Source organism: Mustela lutreola, chromosome 8 (genome assembly GCF_030435805.1).
Source record: "Mustela lutreola isolate mMusLut2 chromosome 8, mMusLut2.pri, whole genome shotgun sequence".
NCBI classification, from domain to species: domain Eukaryota; kingdom Metazoa; phylum Chordata; class Mammalia; order Carnivora; family Mustelidae; genus Mustela; species Mustela lutreola.
The window spans coordinates 42202951-42221261 of record NC_081297.1 but is presented as its reverse complement, the minus strand read 5'-3'; the positions used below and the strand labels follow the sequence as shown (position 1 = coordinate 42221261).

The window sequence follows — 18311 nt, the reverse complement described above, 5'->3', positions numbered from 1 at the left end:
TTAGGCCCAGTTGCAGCCCTCGGGCCAAGACTGGGGGCCTCTCAGTTCCTGGCAGGCTTCTTTTGCTTATCTTCCCCTCCTACCCCAGCATTGGCTGGACTCCTGCTGGGACAGCAGTGGGGTCTGATGGCATATTCTTGCCTGTGGCTTCCGGCTGGTGAGACCTTCACATATGCAGAGCTCTCTCTCTCCTGCATGGCTCATTCCCAACACACAGTCTAACCTGACTTCACAGGACCTGCTGGGCAGATGCTATGTGCCACGTGGTGTCCACCCTCTCCAGGGACCATTGGTTCTGCTTAGAAAATACTAGATCTGTAGACACATCAGCTGGGCCAGCCCTCAGTGTCCACGTTCATACACATAAACATGCCAAGAGATACTGACAAGTAGGGTTCTCTCTCTCCAAAGTCATTCCACGTCACTCCACACATCCATCCGGCACCCTTTCTAGTCACCCAGGGCCACCAAACTTCTCTGGAACTGCTGAACGTCTTTTAAGTGGAAGAATATAAATGTATGTCCCTTGGTAACATCTCCTTTTTCTCTTTCAGCCACCGGATTTCCAAATCAAAGTTCAGGTGAGTGAAATGCATGCTCTTCTTTCCCACCACACACCAGCTCTGTCCTTGACTACACTTTTGGGTAGCCCAAGGTAACAGCAAGGGGGGAGGTGGTTACAGTGAGGGTGTTATTCTAAGGAGTAAACGGCTGTCTTTTGGACGGCTACCAAGAAAAGACTTAGACTTATAAATCAGATTCCATATATAATTCAGGGGTTGATATTTGTCGAATTTTCTTGGCCAGTCTTTTTGGCAAGGACCATCCCTAGGAGGTTGTAAGACCTAATGTGTCTCCATTCCTTATAAGATGAAGTCCAGTTAAAATAAATATAATGTGGACACTTGCTGCTATTCTTGCCTACTTCATGTTTATGGAATACAGTAAGAAATCAATGTTAAGGATTATGGAAAGAATAGGATCACATTGCTGTTTCAGAACCTTTCACAGGACCCATCTTCAGCCCTGTGTCTACCTTTCCAGCCTTTCCTCTTGCACTCCTCTGCCTGCACTCCTTGTTTCAACCACATGGAACTTCTTGCAGCCCCCAGAATGTTCCTTGTCCTCTCAGACATCAAGGCCTTTCCGTATACCCTTTCTTCACCCTGAAGACATCGTGTCCACATGTCTTCATCTGGGGAATCCAGGTTTTTGTTACGAACCTCAGATGTTACTGCATCTACATCTTATGCAAACCCTTCCAGGGAAGTTACTCAACTTCCTCCACTCCCATAGTGCTTTGCTCATACCTCTGTCACAGCACTTAGCATACAACACTACAATTATTGGCTCACAGGCCTTCAGTAGGTTCTGCATGCCTCAGACATATTCTTTCTAGAAAGCCTAGCTAACTGCCTGCCCAGGAGTAGGCTGTCCATACATATATGTTGAATGGATGAATGAATGGATTTGTGGAGTGGAGATGTGAATTTTCCTCCACAAAGCTTGTACATGCCAAAAATATTGGTGTTTATGTTTTGTAATTGATCTAATCTTGCTTCCCCAGCCTCACCCACTGTGTAACAGGAGCATAAATAACACTAAATTTTAGTCCAGCTGGGTAAATGGAACCCAGTGCTATGCTTTAAATAGTCCCTGAAGGTAAAATGTTCAGTCTCTCATATTTCTACTTCCCCAGCTTTTCTTCAGAATGGAGTCTGGATGCATGAGGGCAGGGAACTTTAAGATCCTGGGAAGTAAATGGGGCTTGTTAAGAGCTGCTTCTGGAATCCTTCTGAGTCCTTTGCCTATCTATACTGTTTGATGGCTAGCCTGGGCTTCTCTCTGAAATTTCAGATACTTAACGGGATGCAGCAGCCCACCTACTTTGGAAATCCACTGCTGGAGTCCATGCCCCCATATTTACATATGATCTTGAAATCTGGACCTCTGCTGTCTGACCCCCAAGCTCTGTCAGTCCCTGACTTCAGCACCTCCATACCTCATCTGAATGCGTGGACACTTCCTGGTCCTTCACACTACATGAACAAGCTATGGGGAACCCAGAGCACTATAGCAGGCTCACCTACCTATTTGCCTCCTGCTGCTGCACCAGCCTGAATAAAGCTCTGAGGAAAAAACTGGCATTTTCCCAGGGGCCTGCAGACATCTTCCCCCATACTACACCCAGTGGAGGCTACCCACTAGCCTCAGCACCCCTGGGACTCCCCATGACTATTTGGGTGTTTCTAGAACAACCCTCTGCAACCTCTTGAGACTTGGCACCCAGGGCTGAGAATTTAGTGAGGACTCTGGTGTCTGACTTTCACCTCTATTTCTGATAACTTCTTTCTCCCATAATTCACTGAAATTGGAAAATGTAGGCCTTTCTCCCCTTTCTCTCAAGCTAAGACCTCTTTTACATTAAAAAATCTTGGACATATTGCATGGAGCACTGAGGGTGGTGCATAAACAATGAATGCTGGAACACTGAAAAGAAATTTAAAAATAAATTTAAAAAATAAACACACACACACACACAATCTAGGGTCAAGTCTACCAGACCTAGCTCTTATTACATGATAGAAATTTCTAGAAATATAAAAAAATCTTTTCTTTCTTGGTAATGCTTGGATTTTACTGCTTTAGCTCCATGTCTAGAGAAGTGGTTAATACATAATAGGGAGTGAATTAATATTTGCTGAATGAATGAATGCATGGTCTTGCTTCAGTAAGACAATAGGCTTACACAGTCTCAGACAAAATGTCTAATTTGACAGTCAAAGCTGAGAAAGCACTTTGTGTTCCTGACAATTTTAAATCCCCCACACAATAAAAGTAAAGGGATCTAAAAATCCATTTGCAAATATTTCCAAAATATCATTCTCATTACATGCAAATGAATGAATCATAAATGAACAAATGAATGAGTGAACAAATGAAGGAACATGTTCTGAAGGATTGGAAGAGAAATGACACTTTTGTATGTACTCTATCTAGTAAGAGATTTCCCAGGAGATTCTGGGAACATTTTTCTACCCAGTGACCCATGATACAACCCATCCTTTTAACAAAGGAGAGGAACAGTGCCCCCCCACCCCCCCCAAAACCTTGGGACTCTTTGCTAAACTTTGAGACTCAGCTCAACCATCTACTTAACCTCATGTATTTCAACCACTGAATCTCTGGGAAAGGTTTTTTCCTGTGCTGCTACTATTTGAGATACAACAGAAACAAGAGAGAAACCTGTATTCCCAAAAAGCATACTATCAGTAGTTTAGCACTATCATTCAACCCATTTTTAGATGAAGATACTGAGGCTGAGAGAGACCAAGGGTCTCGTGCTCACATCTGGCCAAGTCAGAACCTATAGCCATGTCCTGTATTGCTAACCACCATGCTAGCCTAGTGAAAGGTTCTGCCCAGGAATACTGAACCCTGTTTCTGCTCAGTTATTATATCTTAAGCATGGGCCCATAGTTCTACAGCAGTGTTGTTGAATAGAAATACAGTGTGAGCCACATTAGGACTTTTTAAATTTTTCTAGTAGCCATGTTAAAAAGTAAAAAGAAACACGTGAAATTAATCTTAATGTAATTCATTTAACCTGATGTATCTAAAACATTACCATTACAATATGTAATTAATATAAAAATTATTAATGAAATATTTTACATTCTTTTTTTTTTACTAAGTCTTTGAAATCCAGTGTATTTTACCTTATGACATGTCTAGGCTTGGACTGGCCAATTTCAAGTGCTGAAGAGCCACATGGGGCTAGTATCTACTACATCAGACGATATGGCTCTAAAAGGTCTAAGCAGGTAGCAAACGGTGGCACTCTAGATGCTACGGCCCACTGATGACGTGTGTTTAAAGAATATCAAAAGCTGGCAATGGATTGAAAATTCCATAAAAATTATCAAAGTAGACCCAGAGCCATTTCTGTCTGCTGAGAAGTTTGCCGTTACAGATGCAAGAGGAATGTCTCCTCGTACTTCCTACATCCTGGGTGTGGCAGCCGTGATTGAAAAATGTATTCTGGTACACTGAAAAGAAATTTTAAAAAGAAATAAATTTTTTTAAATGAAAAAATGTAGTATAGAGGGAAAATGGAGAGAGAATTTTTGCAACTCAGAAATAAACTTGTAGGCAGTGAAGAGCCTGCTGCATTCTAAAAAAGATACTAAAATTTGAGTTTTTTTTAAAAATTAAAATACCCTGATCATTTTCTCAGTTTAACAATGACAGTTTCCAAACAGCCTATTCTGTTTGTAATACTGAATGATGCCAAGTCATGGTTTACTTAAAAGAAATGCTAGAAGAGAGATGATAGGGGAAATTCGGCCAATTAATTGTCTTATAATATTAGGGGAATATAAGGGTAGTCCTTTGGTAAGCCAAGTTTCCACTTGGAGGAATTAGTCACAATGAGGAATTTTACAACACTTGGGTCCCACTGTTCAGAATAGGATTCAAACAGTTAAGGAACAAATGATTTAGGAAGTCTTGTGCAATTTGCAGGGATTAATCAGATAACCTGTTGGAGTCTCCAGATCATGACTTTATCGAGTTCTGAAGTGAATCCTGTAGGGTTCTAAAATTTGGGAGGACAGTCTTGCCCCATCTTCATTGACATGATCAGCTGGACCAAGGCACATATCCAAATTTGTCTACTGTCTAATGGTCCATTCTAAGTTACTTATGTATAGTATTACTTATGTATAGTAATTAAATTTAATCATTTTCTGTGTGGCTTGTTCTCAGTTAAAGGTAGGTACTTACTGTAGCCACTAGAAAGAGCCTAAACTGTCCACTATTTTGAGGTAGTCTACTCTTCTAGATGTCTATCCAAAATTATGTGCCAAGCAAGCTCTTTTAGTAACGCTGCCCCTCCCTCACCCCACCTTCATTGCTGGGTCACAAGAGCTCCAGAGCTCTCAAGCCTTGTCTTCAGCAAGAAGTTAGTAAATCTGCATAGAATTGTCTCTGCTGTTCTGTCAAGCTGTCAGTCAAATGTCCCTACCGTGTAAGATGGACTGCACTAATTACTAGGGTTGTACAGCAAAGTACAAGACACAGTACCTTTTCCTTGAGGGTCTTGTGAATCTCTCTGAAGAGGCAAGAACCATATAGTTAAAGAAAACTGACAACATGGGGAAATGGGAAGCCATTTCCTCTTGTACCCTTTGCTGGCTCCTCCACCACTGGCTGGGAGGTCCTTTGGTGCACTCCTGTGGCACCTCTGTGAAGCCAGCCATGGTGTTAAGCACACTCTTTGATTGCTTGCTTAAGGATCTTTATTGCTCACTTAGGATTTATGCAGAAAAAGACTACCTATCACGTTAACTGATGCATATCTACTACCTATCCCAGGATAGTAGCAAATATTTCTTTAATGTACACTTAAAGTGAGTAATGCAGATGTAAGTGGGGCAGGAATTCTGAGTCTGGGAAGACTAGAAAAGTTCACCATGGAGAAGCTGGGACTTGAGCTGAACCCCAAAGAATGGGCAGGACATAGAAAGGGGAGGTCCTGGCAGTTGTAGTGACAGTCCACGGAGGTGGAAAGGCAAGAACAAAGCCCAGACTTAGGAAGAGGTAAGGTGGATCCCAGGGTGAGTTGAGCAAAAATTTTCCAAGAGAATGGTACAATGCATGGTACAAAATTTTGAACAAGTAGATTAGGCACATTCATATCCGCCCTTCTGTCCTATGTCTACATATGGGAACTTCTATTTCTAGAGTAAATGACTTTTCTAGTTAGTATGAAGGGAACGTGAATAGCAGGCAAATTTCTCCTCCCTATTTTATCATTTAATTTCTATATCCTCCATGCATGTGTAAACACACAAATAAATTTACACATTCTAATAAATCATTACATTTATTAAACCGTAGGAAGCGTTGCCAGGAAACCAGTTGTCAAGCAAAGCTATATTTTGAAGAGTGGGAGGTGTATAATTATCTTTAAATACTTTCTCTGGATAGTAATTACCCCCACCCCCACCCCAGCCCAAATCCATGTGACTCCCCTGAATGGCTGTGCATGGGAACAGCACGTTTGACAGCTACTGCCCTGCCTCTGTTAGCCACTCCTTAAGGGGGTCAGGCAGTTCCAGACCCATGGGACAGGCCTGACCTTGTGGCACCCCACATCCCAAACTTGGGAAAAGAGGAGCTTAATCAAGTTCTCAGTATGAAACTGACTCTGAGTCCATTTCTACATACTGTAAGGGATCACAAACTTGAGTCCTTTGGACTCTGAGTAACAATTATCTGTGATTTCTCTAACAAAAGATTAAATCTATTTAAAACACCCTTTGAAACTACAATGTAAGCTATTTAAAGTCATATATGAGTTTGTCCTGCAAATTCATTTTTCAGGAAAAAAAATAGTTGTACCCAATTTCTCTATAGTATTAATAACCACAATGACAGGAAAGAAGCAGTGTCCTGCCCTATTGAGATAAGACTCCTCAGTACCAAAAGCTGACAAACTTCAGAGGAGGCTAAGGACCACCTACGACCCCTCATCTCATCCTTTGCCCCTTTCTTCACCCTCCCCCATCCTCATTCTTACCCAAGGTGGTATGTCAGAGAAGGTAAGCCTCCCTAGCATTTAGAAACTTTAATTTTCTGACCTGGATGCACTTCTTCTCTATGTAGTGGATTAGCCTCAAGTAGCAGATAAGTGTCCCCGACAAAGGGATAACGCTTACTGGAGATGGCATTCAGGCACCCACAATGAGCAGGGTCAGAACAGAATACTATTTGATTCATTCTTTCTTCCCTCCCTGTTCTGCAGGCCAAAAACCAAGTTCTCCTTACTGTTCCAAGGAGACAGTTCTCTTCTTAGATCTTCTTCTCACATTTCTAATCTCATAATAGATATTAACAAAGATTTGGTAACAGGATTTTCCACAGATATTAGGTAGAAAATATAGAATGAAAATACAGATGAAGTCAAGCTATCTTGATAGGCTGTTTTGGGGGTGGGTGGAGGAACCCATTGCAGTAGGGGTTTGCATTTCCAGAAACCTAGAATACAGACTTGAATACAGCTACTCATGGACTGTTATTCTGAGATGCTGCTTTGCCCCTTCCCACCTTCTTTCTTACCTGAACCAGGGTGTTGCCTTCCAGCTGCCTGCTGGGTCTCTCTACACACATGACATGCAAGCACCTTAAACCTATTTCCTGAGCTGAGCACCCCCACCATTCTCCTTGTAGCAACCTCCCTACCTACAGCACTCCTTCTCTTTGTCTGGACCTGTAATTATTAGAGGTACGACTCTTCCAAATCACCCCAGCTAGAAATTTTGGCTGTCCCTTCCATACCTTTCTCTTCCAGTCAGGCTTAAAGTCCTATTGATTCTGTCTCAAAATAACACTGTCAACTCAGTGTCCTCTTTTCCATTAATAAAGCTACTGCCTTCATCTTTTCTAGCCCAGATGGCCAAAAGAGCATTTCTCATACTTCCCCTGATCTAGAAATTGTTTTGTTGGTTGTTTGGTTTTCCACTGGAAGCTATGAAGTCCTCTACCATAAAATTTTAAAATGTGAGTGACTCCTTGAGATCATCTAGCTTAATGGTTCTCAACCATGGTTACAGATTAGAACTACCTGGCGAGCTTTAAAATTTACCCAGCCCCCAGAAAATCAGATTAAGTTAGTTTGGAGTTGGAGTCTGGGTACTGGTGAGGGTTGATGGTTATGTGTTTTAAGCTTCCCCAGGTAATTTTTTGTACAGCCAGGATTGAGAATCATTGACCTAAGTCCCTAAACAAGAGACCAAAAGAACATTATATGGACCATGGCCGAGCTTCCAGGTGGCCATGTGCTGCATGAGCTCGGACATAGAAATGTGTGTATGTGTGGGTATGTTTGTTTCTTCTGAACAAAGGATCTAAACATTCACTCAAAAGTTTCCATAACCCCATAAAAGCAAAGAACCTCTGATCCAGATTCTCCCATTACGCTTTACAGATGAGGCAGCATCTGGGCAAAAGATTGGGCTGGGGGGGAAACCAAGTCTGGCTCTGTCACTGTGTGATGTCTGTCAAGGTACTCAACCTCTGTGGCCCTTAGTTTTCTCCTTCTCAAAATCAGGGTAACACCTGCTCTGCAGGGTTATTTAAAGAATCAAAGAGAAGGCATGAGAAGTGTCTAGTACAATAACAGGCATGGACGGGCGCCTGGGTGGCTCAGTGGGTTAAGCCGCTGCCTTCGGCTCAGGTCATGATCTCAGGGTCCTGGGATCGAGTCCCGCATCGGGCTCTCTGCTCAGCAGGGAGCCTGCTTCCCTCTCTCTCTCTCTGCCTGCCTCTCCATCTACTTGTGATTTCTCTCTGTCAAATAAATAAATAAAATCTTTAAAAAAAAAAAATAACAGGCATGGACTAGTCCTACTACTACCATCACTACTAATAATACTCTTACTTGTGCAATACAATTTTGAATAATATCATTATCATAAAATAAAAATACTTATTTATACCAGATGTATTATGTGGCATTTTATCAATCCCCACAATATTCCTGTGAGCTTGACCCTATTCCCTTTTTACAAATGGGAGAACCAAAGCTTAGAAGGGTCAGGGCCACACCCAAGACCACACAAGTAAGTGGCAGAGCCCAGTTAACTGACAGGAAGCTTATCTCCTGGTCACCAGATTGCACTGCTCTGCGGAGGCCAAGTCCGCAGTCCAGGGAAAGGATGGTGCCTTTCATATTGGAAAAATGATGAATTTCACAGCCACCTCCCCCACCCTTCTCTCCTGACTCCCTTTCCAGCCGCTACTGGCGCCGGTGGAATCGGTTCTGTAGAAGAAAGTGTCGTGCTGCAGTCAAGTCTAATGTCTTCTACTGGCTTGTGATCTTCCTTGTGTTCCTCAACACACTCACCATTGCCTCAGAACACTACAACCAGCCCCACTGGCTCACGGAGGTCCAAGGTGAGAGGCAGTCCCTGGTGCTATCCTTCTTTACTCTTGCTAACTCAGCCCTGAATCCCAGGGAGGGAATAGTCACAGGCATAAGGTTGACGGGAAAGCCACCAGTGTCCGTGGCTCTTGGCAGGTGCCGTGCTGGGATCACCAAGAGCTGAAGAGCTTGCAAGCCCCACAGTAAAATGCAGAGCCTCATTATAAACAGATGTGGTTCTTGGCTGGGCCCACATGGTCTGCCTGCCCCAACAGTCACTATTGTGTCCAGGTGACAAGAACATATGCTATCCTTTATTTGGCTATCTCAGACCCTTGGCTGCCAACTTCTCAGAAGAGAATTTCAATACCTCAGGCCTTACTGTATCCTCCAGATGGGTCTGCTAGAATGGGTGTGGATGAAGTGAGCAAAAAGCCAGGAAGGAGTTCAGTAGTGGCCTGACCCCGAGGAGCTATTCTTCGTGAGCATATAGCAGTCATCGCCCTTCCCTGGAGCCCTAGAAGAGGACTTCCCTAGCCAGTGCCTCCACTCCCAGGGAGTCAAGCAGACACGAGGGCTTCATTCCAGAATCCTGGAAGGTAGACAGTCTCCCAGTGCCTGGGGTAGACCCGGGTGGCCTGCCCCCCTCCTCGATTGCTTTGGGCAGAGGACTCACCTCTCAAAACCTCCCTCCTCATCCCTGAGAAAGCAGCTGGGGGAGTGAAGAAAATCAGCGCTCACAGCCTTTGATGCTTGGTAGATCATGTTTACAGTGATTATAACTAGATAACCCTTTTCCTGGCCATTTGGCCCCGGTTGTTCTGTTCTGGCAGCAACGTAGGGGAAAGGTGTTCTGTCTGGGAAAGGGGAACCCTGGCCTTTCTTCCAGTGGTGATAATTACTGTTTTCTCTCTCCTTCTCCCACCTCCCTCCTCTCACCCCCATGCTGGGATCCTGCCCCCTCGCCTGAACCCACCAGACACGGCCAACAAGGCACTGCTGGCCCTTTTCACTGCAGAGATGCTGCTGAAGATGTACAGCCTGGGCCTGCAGGCCTACTTTGTGTCCCTCTTCAACCGTTTCGACTGCTTCATTGTGTGTGGGGGCATCCTGGAGACCATCCTGGTAGAGACCAAGATCATGTCTCCCTTGGGCATCTCTGTGCTGAGATGTGTCCGGCTACTGCGGATATTTAAAATCACAAGGTATTTGGTCTCTCATTTCCCTTCAGACCTGGGACTCAGGGAGAGGTTCTTCCAGAAGGCAAGGGAGGCAGAAAGGCCTGGGAGGGAGAGCAGCTGCTATTTCTTGAAAGGTCTGTCCTTGGCTCATATACGATGGAGGGGAATTTTTCTTCGTTTAGATGGCATATCGTTTAGAAACTCCTTTGGCTGCTGATACCAGAGACAACTCAGTGGCATAAGCATATTTGGGGTTTGTTCGGTTACATAAAAGAAGTGCAGAGGTGGGCAGTCCAGGTGGCTTCAAGAAGGCCTCAGGGACACAGTCCCCTTGTCTCCTTTGCTTTGACAGCCTCAGGACTGCCCTCCAGGGCCGTGAGGTGGCTTCCAGAGATTGAGCCATCATGTTTGAATCAAGGCAGGGAGAAGAGAAGGGGTGAGGGATCAAAGTGGGGATCCTTCCTGGCAGAGTCAGCCCCTTCTAGAACTCTTCTAGACACTTCACCGAAAGCTCTGTTGGCCATCCAACTGAGAAATGTGGTCTTATTGCTGTGCATGTGCTGCCGAAAATGCAGTCAGGATTCCTTAAGTGGAGAAGGATGATGGCTAGTGTGCCACAGATGGTTCTCACCCCTCCTTCCACACATTCACCCCCTCTCCATCTGCCTGTCCATCCACCCACCCAAAGATTGCAGGCTCCCCAACTCTCCAGGTCAAGCCGTGATTCTCATGAAGAGGACATGCGCAGGCAGGGGACAGGGAGGTGGGCAGCATGTTCTAAAACAGTAATTTTCAGCCATGTTGAGACCCATTTGGGGTGGTGAAATCAATTGATTGGATCACAGCCACCATTTTTAAACAATTTTATTGAGATATATTTCACATACTATATAATTCATCCGTTAAAGTGTACAATTCAGTGTTTTTCTATATATTCACAGAGTTTTGCAACCATTGCCACAACTTAGTTTTGGAACATTTTCTTCACCCCAAAAAGAAAGCCATACCCACTCCTCATTTGTTCCCTCTTTCCTCCCAGTGGCAACCACTAATTTACTTTCTATCTCTGTAGATTTACCTGTTTTTGGCAATCCCTATAAATGAAATCATGCAGTATGTGGTGTTTTGTGACTGGGCTTCTTTCATTTAACATAATGGTTTCAAGATTCACTCGTGCTGTGGCATGTGTCAGTACTTTATTCTTGTTTATGGCTAAATAACGTTCCATTGTATGGATATACATCGTGTTTGTTCATTCATTCATCAGTTGATGGACATTTGGTTTATCTCCCCCTTTTTGCTACTATTAATAATGCTGCTATATACAGTCATGTTCAAGTTTTTGTATGGATGTACATTTTCATTTCTCCTGGATATATATCTATAAGTAGAGTTTCTAGATCATTTAATAACTCTACTTTAAGATTTTGAGGAACTGCCCAATTGTTTTCCAAAGAGACTACGCCATTTTGCATTTTCACTGGTGATATCTATGAGTTCCGATTTCTTCATAGTCTCATTTTCAAAGAAAGAATGAAATAGAATAGGAAAATATCAGAAGACCTCACTTGAACATAAGCACTGTTTCATAAAAATCTGAGTTGCAGTATAATATGTATTTCTCACTGTGGGATATGGTCAAACTTGAAGGGATGTGTCAGAAACATGTGGTACAGAGAGGGCTCAAACTCTGGCCCCCAGAGGTACAAGCATCCTCTCCAGAAGAGTCTCTGCTTTGGGATCCAAACTGACAATAGGGGCACTGTAACTATCAGTTGGATTGTGTTGGGGGGGGAAGGGAATGGTTTCAGCATCTTTCATTCAAAGACCTGGAAGTAACCACACCCTGCTTGATGTGTTCTGAACTTGGCTGAGTGAGTAGTCAAGGCTTGCAAAGCTGCCTTTGCTTTGCTGTTCTGCTCTTGGCTCTCTCAACAGACCATTCCTGCAGGGCTGTCTAGGGTCGAGAGTCAAATGAGAGAAAGCATTTAAAGAGCTCAGTTCAGTACCAGGCACAGGGACACTCAAAAGCCAGAGGGTTGATTATTAATCTAATTGTTACCATTGTTGTTACTAGGAGGAGGGAGAAGAGGAGCGCTGAGACCCATCTAAACACATACACAGTCTCATACTTCTGTTTCTCTCCTATGTTCATACTGCATGTCAAGCTCCAAGAGATGGGGCAAAAGGAGTATGGTATGAACAGAACCCAGGAGACGTTTCCTCTGGCTGGGGAGATGGAGTTTGTGCACATGAAATCACTGAACAAAGATCTAAGGCAGAATAAAATGAGCCAGCAAATGTTGGAATAGAGGAATACATGCTCTGGGAAGTCAGAAACAGGAGAGAGTCCCTGGAGAAGACTTAATGTCACAGGATGGGCTCCAAAGACATACAGAATTTAAACCTACAAGTTTAATGCTCTTGAGCAAACACCTCTCTACCCCTCACCCCCAGAAGAAGCTCTCTCTGAATGCCCTGAACATCTTGGTATTATAGAAAATCCTTGGTTTGTAGTAAAAGTAGTAGAAATATAGAAACAATTATTGTTAACATGCATCAGGACTTACTCTGTGCAGATAGTGTGGCCTGACTAATTTCACTTGATTCACTCTCACAATAACGTATAAGAAAGAGTCAGAGCAGGGCACTATTAACTATTCCCATTTTACAGACAAGGAAAACTGTGGTTCAGAGACTTCAATCACTTGCGCAGGCCACACAAACTGCTCAGGGGTGAATCTAGGATTAAATAGTATGTCTGTCTGTCTGACCTCAGGTTCTGTGCTCCTAAACATGACTGTGAACTGTGGAGTTGATCATTAAACTGTCTTGCTGTCTTTATCCCGAAGATATGACTTGGGATTTTTACAAGTTGATTCTTGTTATTAGATATTCATTGATTCTACCCATTCTTCATTGGGTCTGATAAAAGCTATTTTTAACTTGGAGTTTTTAGTGCCTCCTAAATAAGTCTCAGAAGTCTGTGTGTTTGAGGGTTTATTTTTGCTTCTGTTTTCTAGATTCCTATAGAAAAGAATTCTTGGGGCATCTGGGTGGCGCAGTGGGTTAAGCCTCTGCCTTTGGCTCAGATCATGATCTCAGGGTCCTGGGATCGAGCCCCACATTGGGCTCTTTTCTCAGCGGGGAGCCTGCTTCCCCCTCTCTCTCTACCTGCCTCTCTGCCTACTTGTGATCTCTCTCTCTCTCTCTCTCTCTCTGTCATATAAATAAATAAATAATCTTAAAAATAAAAAAAGAAAAGAATTCTTGTTCCTAGATATTGTCATAATGCCTTGAAGAGATTTGACAGTCATTCTACTTCTAATCAATAACTTATCTATTTCTAAGCTAAAACTATCACCAAGAAGCCATTTTTTAAACTCTTGTCTTTGCAGAAAGCTTCCTGTAGTCCCTCCATGGGAAACTTTGGTGGTATTTTCAGATTTCTACAAAGTCTATAAACATAATAATTTAATTATCTAATTGGACGTTACTTTGGTAAAAACCATCATCTTCCCATTTGCAAGCATCCAACCCCTCTAGGGGCTTTTGGAAAACAACACAGAGACTATAACTATGTGGGGAATCCCATGCCCCCTCTGAACCTTATCTCTAGTATACTCTAGAGACCAAGAAAATGCCTAAAATATGGGCTGGGAGTGGACATCATGGTCCCTGGAGATGGGTCATCTGTGCATGGGCCTGCTATCAGGCAAGTATATTTCTTTCTCTTCTTTTAAAACCTCTTGGAGAATACTTTGTAATATCTTATTACTATTTGTATGTTAAAGAAGCATTTTTTACAATGTGTTCTGAACCAGTGATTGTGATTCTCAAGCTTAGCTGAACTCATTAAGAGAGCTCATGAAGGATCCCCACCACTAGAGATTTTGACCAGCAACTTCTAGAAAGTTCCATGCTGGCAGTCAGTGACCTCACTTTGAGAAGTACTGGCCTAATTTCCTATTGTTCCTTTGTCCACTTCCCTGTCTTAAAATATGATCTTTTATATATCATTGGAAACCTTGATTTTTTCATCTACACTCTCTACTGTAGCCCTTAACCATGTTAAGATTGTACTTTTGATAGTTCTTGACTGGTAAAATATATAATGATAAAAAACTTCTATGAATTTAGCAAAGTTTTTAAATTATTTGAATTTTATTAATTCTTATACACCTGTGCACATTTGAAAAGTGGTAATGTACACACGAGACAAGCTATTTATTTAGAGTGCTGTAATGGTTGGTGTATCCATGGATTCATGGATCCCTTCCTATAATTCCAAGTTTCCCTTCCCTCACCCAGGACCTATGATCTGAGTTTGGAATACTGACCTAGACCAAGAGAACTCCACCATCATATTAAGACACAATGGTATGTCCAGAACAGTCGAGCAGTGTGTAGCAAGTAATTTGTTATTATAGGAGCTGAAATACCAAAGTTTATGAACGGTTTCTATTCCAAAAAATAAATACAAAAAAATTCAACTTTGTTCCTGGGACACCCTCACTCTTGGTCATTTGCATTCCCAGATATTTTTATGAACGGGCAAGAATGGGCTGGACTTACCACTCTTCATGCTGCCTGAAGTCTTCAGTATGTGACAAATGTGAATATAGTATATGATGAAAATGAATTATTAATGTGCTTATCTTTGAGTGTTTGGTCAAAATCTGAAAATGCCTTAGAGAGTATACTATGTATATGAATATCATCCATCCTATATGTCTCATAAAAAAAAAAAAAAAACAAGACTGGGAACCCTGCACTGGACTGTAAATCAGTTCATTCCTAGATGTTAATAATATTAAGAATGGTAAATTATGGAGTAGGGAAGGCAAGATTCCTGTCTCACTGAGAACAGAAAGGCACCCACATGGCCAAAATTTTTGTCATCTTTGGGTACATTATCTATTCCAGTGGGCCCTCGGGCCACGTCATAGATTGAGTTCTTTCTTCTGTTTTGAGGCTTTACCAGGCTCTTGAATGTTGCTAGTTTTAATACCAAGTATGTCTACTCATTGTCAGCTCAGTCTGACTTATTCTATGGGGAGGAAGAAAGACTTCAGTTAAACTAAATCTGGACATGATTCCAATTTACTAATCACATCTCATTTTTTATACAGTTGGTTTTTAAATGCACTGAAATCCCTCCAGCCCTTGCCGTTTTCTCTCTTAAACTTTAAGTCCCTTTCTTTTTCCAACTGCTCTTCCCCTGTGGCTCCCTTCCCAGGCCCTGAAATGTGAGTTTGGGCTGACTCAGCACAGACAGATTTACTGGTGAATCATGATCACATATGGCCTCCCTCCATAGCGCCCCAAGGTGAGAGCCTTTTGCAAATTCTCCAAGCTCTAAATGTCTCCATTCAATTACCAGAGTCTGGCCATGAGTATCTGATCCAACCCCACACCACCCCAAACTCCCCATTCTAGCCCTCCTCTTCTTAAGGCACCATGGAGGCTCTGAGCTCCTTAAGGACCATTATTAAAGAGATATGTTTGGCATCTGCCCAGTTTCCAGGCCAGGGTCTATGGAGAAGGCAGCTCAGACTCAAGAGCCTGCTCACTGACATCAGCATGAAGGGTGGTTATTCTCTGGGATGGTAACTGGCTGGTGTCATGTACTGGGGATTAAGAAGACACCATTGGTGACTTGAAGGTGCTCCCTCCTTAACCTGACACATCTGGTACAAGGGCCCACTAGCAGAACTGAGTAGCTCTGTAGTCCAGGAGCTCAAGGGAGCACAATCCCAAGGCAATCCCAAGGTCAACACCAGATAGCATTGCCAGCCTAACCAGGTTACATTCCCCCCAGTAGGCTCCTTTCTCAATGTGACCAAGACCTCTGATGTGAACAGAAAAGATGAGACCTTTGAACATTCTATCCAAGGCAGGGTTTGACTCTAAAATAAAACCTATAAAATATGAATTCTCCTAGAATGGAGGGAGCAGAGGTAGATATCACCAGGAACTAAACTGGTAGATTTGGCCTTGTGCCCCTTGTTGTCCCAGACCCTGACCATAATATTATAGAATTCTGTTTGGCTCTTCCTGGACCAGCATATGCCTAGTTCAGCCTCCCATCACACTAGCCCCTCCAGGCTCTATTGCATCTTACAGAACCAGGGGCCAACTTTACCAAAGGACTAGTCCTTGCACACCCGCCTTGGATGCCCTTGTAGCTGGCACAGGGAAAGGTGAGGGCAAGGCTGAGCTTCCTCCCTGAGTGAGCCTTCTGTGCTTCCTCAATCAACTGACATGATCTGCATTCTTCCTCCCTCCCTTAGGAATGGTGTATAGAAACCTCATATCGCACAGATTTGCAGCAGGAAATTTGCTTTATAGTTACTCTACTAACAATAGATCACTGCCACCAACACTGAAAGGAGGTTTGGTTTTTTGGGGGAGGGGTTACCCCTCAGGACAAGAAGAGTTGGGACAGATATAAATTTAGTTATGAACCTCTCTGGAACAGAGAGGAAGGAGGGTGAAACATTTGCAAAGCACCCTAAAGCTATTGGTACTGTTATTGTGAAGATCTTTTATTTATAGCAAGCTCGATGACCTGCTTCATACTTAGAATGTAAAGGACCTGGCCCTGAGCTATTTGAAGCAAAGGTTTGCAGGATGAATGTTCCAGCTCAAGCAAGGCTCAGGTCACTTTCTGCCATTGAAGATGCGGGAGAAGTCCACAGGGCCCAGACAGACTTAGCACAGGAAGACTGATGGAGATACAGAATGCCTCCACAGATGGTGGTCACTTAAGCCAAGAGAGACAGAGGGGAAAGGTAACAAAAGTGAAGCCATAGTCAACAAGAGAGAGAATTTAGGTAACAAAGAAATAGCTCGGGTAAGAAAACCCTCACATGCACCCTACTTTAAAGAGAGAACAGTGGGCTAGGATGGATGGGATGGGTGGGGGGGACAAGACACACTTTGGATAGAATGATTCAGAGTCACAGGAGAACTGGAAAGTTGATCTCAAGGACTGTGGCCGGTGGAGAGTCAGAGGATGGTGGGGTTGCGGGAGGCGGGGAGTCTCGAAAGGTGGGCATGTGCATTTGGGGCCTCGAATCCCCAAATAGGGAATGAAGACTTCTGTGGATGGGAATGCCTGTTACGCTGTTCTGAGGACAAGATACTTTGTTTTCCTCTTTGTCTATGAGGCCCAAGACATTAATTTGTTCTGCTGTTGCTCACTTTCCTCCAGACCTCGTGTGTGTGTGTGTGTGTGTGTGTGTGTGCTTCATGGTTTTCATGAGTTAGGATAAAAACCTCAGTCAATTACTAGTATGTGTTTAAGCCTTTTAGCTTTTATGTCTAGATACTAATATGTCTAAAAAGTAGAATGTTTCTGGGAGCTAAGGCATCCTCTGATCTTCCTGCCATAGCCATCACAGCCAGCAAGAATCAGATTGGCATGAAGGAGGAGAGAGCTTCAGGACCTGCAAGGCTGCCAATATTTCATTTAAATGCTATTTCATGTCACCCTGCCCAGAGGCTGCCACATGTCACCTAAAATCTCATTAGTATCAGTGGTAACAAGGATCCCACCCTATCTCCTGCTATCAGCCACGGCATGCCAGGCTCCAAAATCCAGCTCCTCTACGAGCCCTAATAGTGTTCTTTGCCACAACATCAGTACAAAAATCCCTTTGTCTCAGTCCTTTAGAGAGAACATAAAACATCTCCAACCATGTGCACATTGGGAATGGACACCTTCTGTTCAGCAAGCTCTATGCCCCTGGTCATGCCAGGCCACTGGCACCAGCTCTGCTCCCTTAATTCTGCTCCGAAGGAACAGCCATGGGGCAGACTCTGCCTTGCCCCTGCTGAATGAGAAGCAACTGGAAATCAGAAGCAAACAGCATAAACAGCCATTTGTTGATTTTTCTTCACTCTGTCTGAACTGTGTGACTGGTCCTCGAGGCAGTATCTTTTTAGCCTGGGTGTTTTTCACAAGAAGGGTAGGCTGATGTCCATGTACTTGGCTGCAGTTTGTCTCTTGAAGGCTGGTTCAAGCCCTCAAATCCACAGCCATTGGTTTTGAGCCACCAGGATGGGCATTCTTCCACAAGGGACACGCATTCCCAAAGCTCTTTGAGAAATCCCAGCAGAAGCGTCTCAAAGCCATAGCAACCTGGTTGTCGGTAGGGCAATTGATACATACTCACTTTTTTCCCTTTTGGTTAAGGTAT

The 18311-nt window shown here is 43.4% G+C and overlaps 1 protein-coding gene across 42 annotated transcripts in view; it reads left to right on the top strand.

Moving 5' to 3' along the window:
• The window catches only part of CACNA1C (calcium voltage-gated channel subunit alpha1 C), a 744856-nt gene that overhangs the window by 597549 nt on the left and 128996 nt on the right, over window positions 1-18311 (top strand). For all 42 annotated transcript variants that reach the window (XM_059184363.1, XM_059184367.1, XM_059184359.1 and 39 more), the window contains 3 exons: window positions 555-581; window positions 8798-8958; window positions 9906-10131. In XM_059184363.1, coding sequence (XP_059040346.1) covers window positions 555-581; window positions 8798-8958; window positions 9906-10131 — 414 coding nt within the window. The remainder of the gene's footprint in view (window positions 1-554; window positions 582-8797; window positions 8959-9905; window positions 10132-18311) is intronic.